This window comes from Mandrillus leucophaeus, unplaced genomic scaffold (assembly GCF_000951045.1).
Source record: "Mandrillus leucophaeus isolate KB7577 unplaced genomic scaffold, Mleu.le_1.0 Scaffold2, whole genome shotgun sequence".
Taxonomy (NCBI): Eukaryota; Metazoa; Chordata; class Mammalia; order Primates; family Cercopithecidae; genus Mandrillus; species Mandrillus leucophaeus.
The window spans coordinates 6252496-6264377 of record NW_012102031.1 but is presented as its reverse complement, the minus strand read 5'-3'; the positions used below and the strand labels follow the sequence as shown (position 1 = coordinate 6264377).

The 11882-nt window shown below is 60.7% G+C and overlaps 1 protein-coding gene across 1 annotated transcript; it reads left to right on the top strand.

The window, feature by feature from the left end:
• Nucleotides 1–176: 176 nt before the first annotated feature.
• Nucleotides 177–11549, top strand: KCTD17 (potassium channel tetramerization domain containing 17). The gene is made up of 9 exons (XM_011978925.1): nucleotides 177–639; nucleotides 1107–1215; nucleotides 4509–4600; nucleotides 5582–5677; nucleotides 7485–7610; nucleotides 9001–9100; nucleotides 9282–9353; nucleotides 9717–9807; nucleotides 10694–11549. Exons 1-9 carry the CDS (start codon nucleotides 547–549, stop codon nucleotides 10761–10763), a joined length of 849 nt encoding a protein of 282 aa, XP_011834315.1. The 5' UTR covers nucleotides 177–546; the 3' UTR covers nucleotides 10764–11549.
• Nucleotides 11550–11882: the final 333 nt, after the last annotated feature.

The following is an 11882-nucleotide window of genomic DNA, read 5'->3' as shown; positions in this document are numbered from 1 at the left end:
CTGGCCCGACGCAGGGCTGTCGGGCCTGGCTCGCCCGCCAGGCTGGGGACCCGGCTGCGTTCATTTCCGAGGAACTGGAGGCGGGAAGAAGCGGCAGGAGGAGGGAAGGGGGAGGTGGGTCTGGTAGTGAGGGATGTGCCCATTGCCGTGGCAACGGGACAACGCAGGTCGCGGCCATTAGAAGCTCTCCAGCCGCCCTGGATCGGGGTCTCACCTTCTCCTTTGGGGCAGTGGACAAGGAGAGACCTGGGGCCTTTCCTCTCTTCCAAAGGGGACTCCTGCTCTGGGGAAGGAGTCGACGAGGCTACTTCTCCTGCCCTTTGGGATGTGGGTGGCGGAGGGGTGCAGGGAGCTAGCTGGATGGAGGAGCCCTGGGGGGCCTTGTGAGCGGGCTGAATCTAGAAGGAGCGCTGGCCCAGCGGGCACTGTTTCTGAGCACCCACCCTGACTCTGCTGCACGCTGCCTGCTGCGACCTTGGGTCGGACCCTTCCCTGCACTGCGCTCAGCCTCCTTCCTCATCTGTAACACGAAGGGCTGGTCTGAAGATGACCTCTAAGGTCTCCTGTCCCCCATCCGTGACCTTCCGATGCGGTGGCCTTTGGCAAGTCGCCTCGCCTCTCAATGTCTCCCATCTCTCTGTAGAGTCGCATGGAAGCCCACTCTGCCTCCCTGCCCGCCTGAGTGTCCAGTGAGATAGTGGCTTCTTTGGAAACTTGTAAACATCCCCTGAAAGCCTGGGGACCTGGGGGCAACAGTGGGGCTGGCATCAGGGGACAGCTTCTAAGAGGGACATTCGCCGAGCCCTGTGCTGGCCCAGTTGCCACTCAGACCTCCTGTCACCAGATGCTCACAGCGACCCCTGATGATGGGGAGAGGAGTGAGGCTCAAAGAGGCCAAATCATTAGCCTAAGGTCACACATTCAGGAAAAGTCAGAAGCAGGGTTTGAACTCAGGTCCACCTGACCCCAGTGCCTTTTTGCTCCTTTATGCCTGCTCCATCCAGGGAAGAGCTCTCCCTGGACTCGCCTTCCCTCCCTGTGCATGTGTGGGGTTGGCCTGGGAGAGGCCTCACTCTTCGCTCACGGAGCATCCCTCACCTCCATAGGATGAGACCGGGGCCTACCTCATTGACCGTGACCCCACCTACTTCGGGCCCATCCTGAACTTCCTCCGGCATGGCAAGCTGGTGCTGGACAAGGACATGGCTGAGGAGGGTGAGTTGGTTCAGGGGACTGGCCTGGGGCCCACATCCTAGCCTGGCCCTCTGCAGCCTGCCAGGGCCCTCTGTGGAGGCCCCAAGCCATTTGGACAACCAGGATGGCCATCTGCCTGCTTCGTTGTTTCCTGCCTCTTCCCATCCGGACGAGTCTGATTCCCAAGCATCTGCCTGTGCCCAGCCTGGGGCTCTGCCAAGCGGACGGGCTCAAGCTTTCCCAGGGTACTGTCAGGGAGGTGACAAAGACACACGCGCAGGGGATAGAGGAAGTCAGCAATGCCCTGTGGCCTCTGCGGTGGGCTGTGATGCCCTTTCTCTCTGGCCTCCTAGGAAGCCAGATGTGGACCGTCACATCCGGAGGCTGGGGTGACAGGAATTTGGTGTTGACAGGCATGGGGAGAGCGCTCTCTCTCTCTTTCTCTGGCTGATCCAGTATCTCCAATTCTGCCTGGTGAGGGCTTGTAAGTGGGTGGAGCGGGTGACTGTTCACTAAGTCTGGCAGCCTGTGCGGCACAGTGCTGGTTGTGGGTGGAGGCAGGGGAGGGGGGAGTCTGCTTCCCAGTGGGGCTTTGGTTATCCCCAGGCCTAGGTGGCAGAAGCCCTGGATATGCCCATATCTGGGCCTAACAAACAGTGGGGAAGCCATGTCTGGAAGAACGACCTGTTAGCAGAGCCCCAGCCAGGGGCAAGGACTACAGTCAATGCCAAGTTAACTCTTCTTTGGGACACAGGGTGTGGCTCTGGGTCAGCTGATCCAGCCAGACCAGCTTGAACATGTCACTTCTCCTCGCTGCGTCTCCACTGGTATCTGTTAAATGGGGGCGGTGATCTGCCTCCTGGAGGGAGATGTCATGAATCCTGTGCACAGACAGCACCTGCATCTGTGCGTGCCTTCCTGCTCTGGGCCATGGTCTGCCCTCCCTGAGCCCTGTGGGACACAGTGATCTGGAGGCCCAGCAACTCTCTAGCAAGTCAGGGCCGCAACACCAGAGTCCACTGTGGGCACCTGGCCCTGCAGAACCCCACAGCTTCCCTGTTAATCCCTGCGGGAGCACAGATACCATGGGAGTGGCCTAGGCTCAGGAGCAGGCCCCGCCGGGAAGGAAGTAAACATCCAAGCTGTGTCACAGCCAGCACCTGTTTACACGCCCTGCGTTCTCAAAGCCCTGCTATTCCCACACCTGCAGACAGGCCTGCCCGGGGGCTAAGGGATCACGCAGGCCTGCCCGGGGGCTAGGGGATCACGCGGGCCTGTCCGGGGGCTAGGGGATCACGCGGGCCTGTCCGGGGGCTAGGGGATCACGCGGGCCTGTCCGGGGGCTAGGGGATCACGCGGGCCTGTCCGGGGGCTAGGGGATCACGCGGGCCTCTCCGGGGGCTAGGGGATCACGCGGGCCTGTCCGGGGGCTAGGGGATCACGCGGGCCTGTCCGGGGGCTAGGGGATCATGCGGGCCTGTCCGGGGGCTAGGGGATCACGCGGGCCTTTCCGGGGGCTAGGGGATCACACAGGGCTAGGGCTCATCCAGGGGATAGGGGATCTGAGATGAGACTTACTAGCTGTGTGACATTGAGAAAGTGACCTAACCCCTCTGTGCCTCCATGCCCCCATCTGTGAAATGGGGGCCATAGCACCCACCTCACCGAGCTGTCATGAGGATAAAAGGAGTTAATAGCAATGCATCATGGAGTTCAGTGCCTGGCCGGTGGATGTGGGTTGCGGTGCTAGCTGTCTGTCACCTGCAGGGCTTTGCCCAGGGCACTGGGGATAATTCTCGCAATCAGGTAGCAGCACTCCCTGACCTCCTGCTCTGTGTTCGGTCCTGTGTGGGCACCGGGGACAGAGGGCAGATCAGAAATGTGAGCCCCATCTTAGCCATTTCAGGCGGCAATCATGAAGTACCATAGATTGGGTGGCTTGTGAAAATCAGAAATTTATTTCTCTCGGTCCTAGAGGCTAGAAACCCGAGATCGGGTCCTTGTGGCAGCTTCTGGTGAGGACTTTCTTCTGGGCTGAAGACTGCTGACCTCTGGTTGTGTCCTCACATGGCAGAAAGAGAGGCAGCTAGCCCCCGCCCGCCCCTTCTCGAGAGCTTGTTTGGAGGTTCTAGCAGGGCAGCGCAGCTACTCACACACCCTTGACCAAAGACTGGTCCTCTATCGGGGGTGGTCGCCCTCTTCAACGGAGCTGGCAGCTTTGGGAGGGACACACCTGGAGCGGTGAGGGAGGAAGGGGACATGCACCTAGCCAGCCAGATCCGCTAAATCAACCCTGGCGATTCAGTGGGGTGACAGACGTCACAGCCAGATCACCCTCACATCCAATCAATCTTTCTTATAGGAAGACTGATCCCACCCTGGGGACTGTATCCCCTGATCTCATTACCTCCCCTCCTAATCCCATCACAGTTTTCAGCAGATGGATTTTTGGGGAACACACACATTCAGCTCATTTGAGCCCTGTCCCCAGGGAGCCCAGAGGCCAGTCAAGAAAGGGCCCGAAGGTCCCCTGCCTTCTGGGAGCCTAGGGGAGTGGAAACAGCTGGAGGCTCATCGCTTCACTGGTAGGCTGACATCTTCATCTCCCAGATTAACTTAACTGTCAGATGGGGACAGTAAGGCCGGCTCTCCTCACATCCCTGGGACTTGTGATGAGCTCGTGTGGGGTGTTGCAAACTGTAAAGTGAGGCAGTTGGGGGAACGTGTGGTCACAAGGGTATGTACTTACAGTGGGAAGACAAGGGCTCTGGAGTCTGCGGTACTTGAGTTCCCTCTGCCACTTACCAGCTGTGTGACCTTGGACAAGCTGCTTCTCTTTGGGAGCCTCAGTTTTCCCAGTTGTTCAATGCGGATGATGAAAGTACCTCCTTCTAGTTCTGAGAATTCAAAAACGTAATGCGCCTAGCACTTAGAGCGTGCTTCATAAATAGGAGCACATGATCGGGAGTTAGGCAGGGCCCTGCTCATGGTGACATTCTGGGGATCAGTCCCAATGACCCTGCTGTCTCTTGATGGCCCTAAAGCCGCCCCAGACTGTGGCCTGGCAGGTGCCCCTGGGTCACCACGCTCAGCACAGCAGAGCTGTGTGGCAGCCTCTCAGCCCCTTCCACAAGAAGCGTGGGATCCAGTGAAGGAAATGCTCCCTTTCGCTTGACCCCTGAGCTCACAGACACTCAGCTCACCCTCAGGGCGGGTGATCGGAGCAGGAGGTGGGTTCCGGGGTGGAGGGAACAAGAGGAGAATGGGGCATGGAGGCAGAAGGAGTGACCTGGGATCTGTTCTGTCTGTGCCAGGGGTCCTGGAGGAAGCCGAGTTCTACAACATCGGCCCGCTGATCCGCATCATCAAAGACCGGATGGAAGAGAAGGACTACACGGTGACCCAGGTCGGGAGCAGGGGCAACACACACGCCAGGGCAGGGGCCGGTGGGGAGAGGGAGGCTGGGAGACGGGGCGGGAGGCAGAGGAGGTTGGAAAAGACAGGACCAGTGTTTATCATGGGAAGACCAGGCTGGCCTGTAAGGAGAGGCGTGGTTGTTCGGCTCCCAGGCTGCCCAGCACAGCCCCAGACGGGGAGATGGACACTGGGGTTCAGTCCCTGTCTCAGCCCCATTTGCTCTGTGATGTTGGGCCAGGCTCGCCCTCTCTATGGGATAGAGAGGGGTGGGAATGGCACACCCATCCCTTCCTCATAGGCAGAAGGGGGTCAGTGTGGAGGTACAGGGTGCCCTGCAGAGGGCAATGCAGGATTAGCAAATCGTGCATTTCGTGGCATCAGATGTTCGCCTGGTGGGCTCGGCACAGGCTGCTGGGGCTGGCGTTTGTGAGCCTGGAGCCGGGGCCTCCCTGGCCAGTCTGCGGGAAGAGGGAGGGAGATTTTCCGCCTGCTCTTGGGGATGTGTAAGGGTTGGGGGACAGGTGGTGAGGAACCATGTCCCAGGCCCACGGGATTGAAGAGGGGAGGCTCTGTGTCTCCTTGAGGGCCTGACTCCTTGAGGGTGACCCAGAATGTTCCCCAAGCCCCACCCATGTTCTTTCTTGAATTACCTGTGTTCTGGTTCTGTCTTCACCCTTGAGCTGGGTGACCTTGGGCAAGTAACTGGACCTCTCTGAGCCTCAATGGAAAGTCCCATAATGCCTAGGATGCTTGGAAGGATTAAGTGAGATGGCGTCTGGTGAATGTCTGGTGAATGCCTGGTGAGAAGCAGGCACTCAGAGCATGGCTGCCTCTCCGCAGCCACCTCTTCTTTCTCTTCCTCTCTCCTTCTTTGGGTATGTTGCGGGGGTGGTGGCAGGAGGTGCTCATGCCCCTCCTGGGGTGCCTGGTGCTCCCACAGGTGCCCTCTATGTGACCCTTCTGCCCCCAGGTCCCGCCTAAGCACGTGTACCGCGTGCTGCAGTGCCAGGAGGAGGAGCTCACGCAGATGGTCTCCACCATGTCTGACGGCTGGCGCTTTGAGCAGGTGCGCTGGGGACGGGGCGTGCCACCAGGACCACCCTAGGGCTTCCTGGCCTCTGACCAAGCAGGCCCCTCCCTTCCTGCAGCCCCAGCCTTGGGTTCCCCACCACAGTCCCCGCTGCCCCAGGGGTCTTCTGAAATCAAACTAAACAAGGTTAGGAGAGACCACACTTTGTGGCAGGTTAACCGAGAGAGAGAGGACAGGAGCCCCAGTGGCCACAGGGCAGCACGGAGCATCCTTGTTGGTGGGAGTCCTCACAGCAACCAGGTGGTGATCTGTCTGGTGGCATGAGCGAGTCTCTGGCCCCCGAGTGACAGCCCAAGTACAAGGAGACCAGATCCACATAGGTGAGTGGAGTCCACCTGGAGTCAGCGCCTCTTAGAACTGAGTCAGCACCACGTGATCCAGCAGTTCCTGATGCACAGTGTTCAGGGTCTCTGCAGGGGACATGCCCAGCGGCCAGCATTGCAACATGCAGGGGAGCCCAAAGCAGTGACTTCCCGTGAGGTCTTTGTGGTGAGCGATGGTTCCTCCCAGTCCAGATGCAGTTTACCCATCGGGAGATCCTTATCCCAAGGCACTTTATCCCTAGTCATGCAGCTGACCTCCCACCTCTCAGGTTTCCAGAGGAGCAGAGCCAGAAAGTGAGCCCAGGGTCAAAAGTGCCTTTAGAGAAGGAGAGGGTCTTGGCTAACCTTTCTCCACACCCACCCACACGCTCCCTGGCACATGGAGACTGCAAGGCAGAAGGTCGGGGCCCCCAGGATGGCCTGGAGGGATGGAAGAATGGGCCCAGTGCAGAGCCAGAGGCCTGGCTTCACCCCGGGCCTCGCCACGGACATGCCTGCCACGTTGGGCAAGTTGCGTCTCCTCCACAGGCCCATTTCCTCATGGGTGAAGTGGGCTAACAGTACCTCCTCTGTAGGACTGTTGTGAAGATTAGAAGGGCCATCAGTAAAGCTTACAGCCCTCCGTAGGACTCCCTATGTTGGCACTAGTGTCGTGCAAATCATTAGAAATCCATATTGAAGTATGCGACCCTCAGAAAGGACTTGGGACCCCCGATGCCATTCCCTGCTCCACCCCTTCCTGGCTGTGAGGCCTTCAGCAGGCCTGAGAGTCCCTCCAGGGTCCCTGAGAGCTGAATGAGATTCATCACCTGGAAGAACTTTCTTATTTCTTAGCCAGAAGGGCTCTGTGGGCGTGGTTATTCTAGGGACCCTGGAACAAAGGCAGGGCCACTCTGAGAGCCTCTGGGCGTCTCTGGCAATTGCACAGGCTCTCAGAGGCTGAGCCGGCAGGCCAGGGGCCATTGGTCATTTGCCCTTTGGTCTCAGGAGTGGACCACCTGTCCCACTTCTGCTTCCAGGAGTGAAGGGAATATTCTGTAGGGCTCCACCTTGTCAGTGCCACCCTGCAACCTTGTCCTGTGTCAGCCACATCTGGAACGGGGGACAGCCGCCCTTTAGAGGCCTCCGCCTGCATTTAGAGAAGGGCCTCCTGGCTCTGGTGCTAGGCTGGGGGTGCTGGCGGGGACAGCGGTAATGCTGCCACCCTCCACCAGGGATCGGACCAGCCAAGCCAGGCAGAGAGGCTGGTCCTGGGGCACAGACCACAGGCACAGGTTGCAAGGGGGAAGACGCCACCCTCCTGCCCAGAGGTGCCCTCTACAAACCCGGGAGCGGGCCCGGCAAGCCACAAGAGCAGAACCTGAGCTGGTGTCTTGATTTGAGTGCCGAGGTCTGCCCTACCCGGCCCCATGGCCCCCAACACCAACCTGCGTCTTTCTCCCCATGCTCCGCCCCTCTAGCTGGTGAACATCGGCTCCTCCTACAACTACGGCAGCGAGGACCAGGCAGAGTTCCTGTGTGTGGTGTCCAAGGAGCTCCACAGCTCCCCGAATGGGCTGAGCTCAGAGTCCAGCCGCAAAACCAAGGTGAGCCCACCCGCCTCAGCCTGTGTCCAGAGAAGGTTCCTGTCTCCCTCCACCCTCCCCGCCTCTCCCACCCCTGCGCCTGCACCATCCCTCCACCTCTCTACCCCTGCTGCCCATGCACAACCCCATGCTCACAGCCACCGCCATCCATCCCATGCCACCTGCCGTTACCCAGGCCCAGGCTGGGAGCAGTGAGATGAGAGCATCCCGAGGGTGCGGCCGGAGTGGACTCAGAGGCTGCGTGAAGGGGGCCGTGTAGTGGCCACCAGGCACTGTGGCATGGACTAGGGGTCAGGGCGCAGCGTGGCACTCTGTATGACTTAGGACAGGGCTTGTCCTCTCCCGGCACCTTTGCTGTGCTCTCTGAAGTGAGAGGGGAGGATCACGTACTCTTTGTGGTGCCTTGGAGCCTGGAGCTTCTGGGATCCCACATGGCCGTTTATTCCCCAGGGACGGGTACATGTCCCCAGCTGGCCTGCGCCAGGATGGGGAAGCCACCGCTGTAACTCCTGCCCCTTTCCCAGGCCCCCTCCTTGGCCGCTCTGCAGGATGGGGGCAGCCTGGTGGCTGCCAGTCCTGTGTGTCTGCCTGGCCTGTTGAGGCAGCCTCCTGAGAGTGCCCTGGCAGCATCCACTGTACCACTGTGGGGAGGGGGCCGAGCGGGGGTCCTGCCACTCTGGACACAGTGCTGTGGTGGGAAGTCCCAAGGGCCTTCGGCAGAGCCACAGAGCAGGCGTGAACCAGGCTGGGAAGAAGGCAGGCTGCCCCACCTGGGGCCCACCCCTGCACAGTGGAGGCTTATCTCTGGCTTCCTGTCTGTCTGTCTGTCTGCCTCCCTGTCCTGCTGTGACGCACCCTGCCTGCCCACCCACCCCCACCACTGCCAGGGCTGGTGCTGCCCTGCAAGGGTGCAGAGCGAGCCTGCTCCTTCTGCCTTTGTGGGCCAAAGCCCCTGGACCTGGGGTGTCAGAGACCTGGTGGCATCCCAGATCTGGGTGGTGTCTGCCCTGGGGCTTCCTTGGCCACATTTCTACTCAGGAGCAGTCTTTCCAAACAAGGCCTTCCCAGGCACCCCTCAGGGATACCCCAGTCCCACACCCTCCCCGTTCTGCTTCACGCCCTCGCTGTAGCCTCACTCTATGTAACAGCAGCCAGGCTGACCCCAGAGCATGACCACAGCACCCCATCCTCAGCTGCTTTCCCCAGGCCCTCCCCAAGCCGCCCAGGGGACTGGAGAAGATGCCCCCAGCTTCTGTGGCTGGAGCCCTTCCCTCTCCTGAGGTCCCTTTCACCTTGCCTGAGACCGGGTCTTTGGGGATAGCCAGCAGGCCCTGGCCCCTCTGTTAGTGTCTCCACTCTTTCTTCCCTGGGTCCGCCGGCTGGTTCACAGAGCACGGAGGAGCAGCTGGAGGAGCAGCAGCAGCAGGAGGAGGAGGTGGAGGAGGTGGAGGTGGAACAGGTGCAGGTGGAGGCAGATGCACAGGAGAAAGGTGCAGCCAACCCCCAGGAGGATGATTGCTAAGCAAAGTCGGAGCCTCCCGCCCACTCCCTGCTGGAGCCAGCTGCAGAACCGGGGGCCCCGGGGCTGCTGGGGGGGCACCAGGGTTAGCTCAGCCACTTGCCTGGCGCCTCACCCGCATAACCATCCCTTCTCTCACTTTCTCTTTGCAGCCCAGTCATCTCAGGATCCCGCTAACCTTTTCTCCCTCCCACCACTGCCTCCTCCTCCGCTTCCCGCTGGAGGTCCTGCCTCATCTTCATCCACCTCTTCTTCCTCCTGGATCTCATCTGCACCCTGCCTCTTCCCTCTCTGCCCCTGTCCGGGTTTTCTCTCTGCCTGCTCACGCCTCCATCCCGGGTCTGCCCTGGTCCCAGCCTCCCGTGCCCTCCACCCAGGCCCCCTGGCCCTGCATCCCAGAGCGTCCTGCCTGCCGCCTCCTGCGCCCCTTCTGGTACCTCCTGCCTCCCAGCCCGGGGAGGAGGGGCGCAGCTGCACCTCCTCTGTGCCCACCAACCCTGCCGGGCACCACTGAGGCTGGGCCCCGGCCGCAGGCCCTGCCCCGCCTCCTCTCCTCCCGGCCTCCTCCTCACGTTTCCTCCTTGCAGGTTCCCGTCCGCACTCTCTCAGACCTGAGGCTGAGCTTGCAGTGAGGGCTTCTCCTCGGCCCCTCGCCCGCCCCCAGAGCTGCCATCCCTGGTTTGTAGCTTGGCGGTGCTGGAGGGAGGGGTGGAGCGAGGAGGGTGCTCATCTCTTGATGCTTGGACTTGAGCCGAGCTTTCGGCTGATTATCTCCACCCACCAAAGTTTCTCATCCGACCTTGGCCTTGGGGGTGAAGCTCTGAGAGAAGAAAGTTAGGGAGTGGGAACTTTCCCACCAGCCCATCAGCACCAGAGCCAGGCTTGCGGGGAGGGAGGGACCCGCTGAAGCCAGAGGCCTTGGCCGAGTCCCTGCACATCCAGGAGCTCCTGTGTCACTGCCTTGTGGCATCCCCTATTTCTGTGGGGATGGGGAGGACAGGCCACTTTTGGATACCCTTGGCCTATGAAGTGTCAGAGCTGGCTTAAGGATTGCAGAGTGTCAGAAAAAAACCTGGCCACATGCCCACAAGCCCCCACCCCAGTCTTTTCTTCCTGCTGTGTGACTTTGGGCAAGTCACTGTCCCTCTCTGGGCCACAATTGCCTGTAAAATGGGGACAAACAGCTGCTCTCCGTGGCTCCTTTCGCCTGGGGCATCAGTGCTTTTCCCAGCCTGACCAACCCCCATCCCACCCCCTTAAGAGTCTTGGCAGAATCTGGCCTCTGTAGGTGGCTGCCACTGAGCCCAAGACAGGGCATGGGGCTCCTGGATGGGTTAGTTGGGCACCCTTCCTGCTCCTCCCCCACTCAATTCTGAATCCACCTTCTCTGGGCCTCAGCCCCATCGCCTTCTCCAGAAGGAAGCCTGTGACTCAACTGCCTCTCTCTCTCTCCCTCTCCCCGCCCCTTCAATCTCCTCCACCCCCTGGCCCTGCATCACCCCCTCCTTACCGGCCCCACCTCCGTCCCTCCCATCCTCCTGTCCTTCCCCTCTTTTTTTTCTAGCTGTTACAAGCCAGAGGCACCCGGATGTGAGGCCCCAGATCACCTCCAGGGACTTGGGGTTCCCATCTGAAATCCTTTATTTTTGTACCATGGGGTGGGCCCCGGGCCTGAGAAGGAAGAAGCCTCCTCTGTCTGCACCTGTGGGGCTGTGACTTACCCCTGCCTCCAGGGCCGGGGCGGGGCGGGGGCCCCCGGGACCTCTTAAGGCCCAAGGTGGGCCCCAGGATCTCTGGGCAGAGCCGACTGCTCATGGCGGACGTGTGGCAATGTCTGGCTGTGTCTCTCCAGCCCCCGCGTCCCCTTTCCCGGGCTCCCCTGCTGCATGGCGGATGCACTCCTTCCTGGCCCAGTCACATCGCCTCCTTGAGCCTTAGTCCAGGGGGTAACTCCTCCCACCCCACCTACCTCACAGGGTTGTTGTGAGGGTGCACAGAGGAGCAAGGTCCCTGAAGGCCCTCGGGCAGTATATAGGGGCCGCCCACCTTCAGCTGCCCTGGGATGGGAAGGACCCAGCCCAACCCCTGGGCGTAACACTGTGTTTGCAAATGGAGATTCAGGTATTGGGGATGCAGGTTGTGGGGAGCTGGCCTGTCAGAGTAGGGGTAGGTGGCTTGGCCTTCACCTTGGTGATCCCATCCCCAGCCATTTGCATTGCTGGCCCAGCGCCTGGCCTGGGGGGCGGGGAGAGGCAGCAGAAGGGGCTGGGCAGGGGCGGTGGAGGACTCAGGAACTGCCCGGGGAGAGTGGGTGTGGCGGCTGAGCCAGCGGCCGTCCTGTGTTTGAATTCCTGGGATGGGTCCTTGCTTCTCGGCTATGTCGGACCCCACCGTGTAATAAAACCCGAAGGAACAGCCCAGCCTGGCTGTCACCCTCTCTTTCTCTGGGCCACTTTTGGGGAACTCAAGGTGTGGTAGACTGGCCCAGAGGAATGCAGCTTTCTCCTGAAAGCCCAGGGACGCTGCCCTGTTGTCATTTTCCTGGGTGTGTTGCAGGGAGGGCTTGGGGAACTGGCTACATCCTTTGCCCTGGGGCCAGATACCAAAGCACCTGCCCTACCTGGCCAGGAGCCAGAAAACAGAACTCTAGGGAGAGCCCTGGGCTGCCTCTGCCACATCCTAAACCGCTCAGGACGCCGCCACCCCCACTTCTATTCTAACACCTGGGCCACCTCCGTCCCTCCCTATTGCTG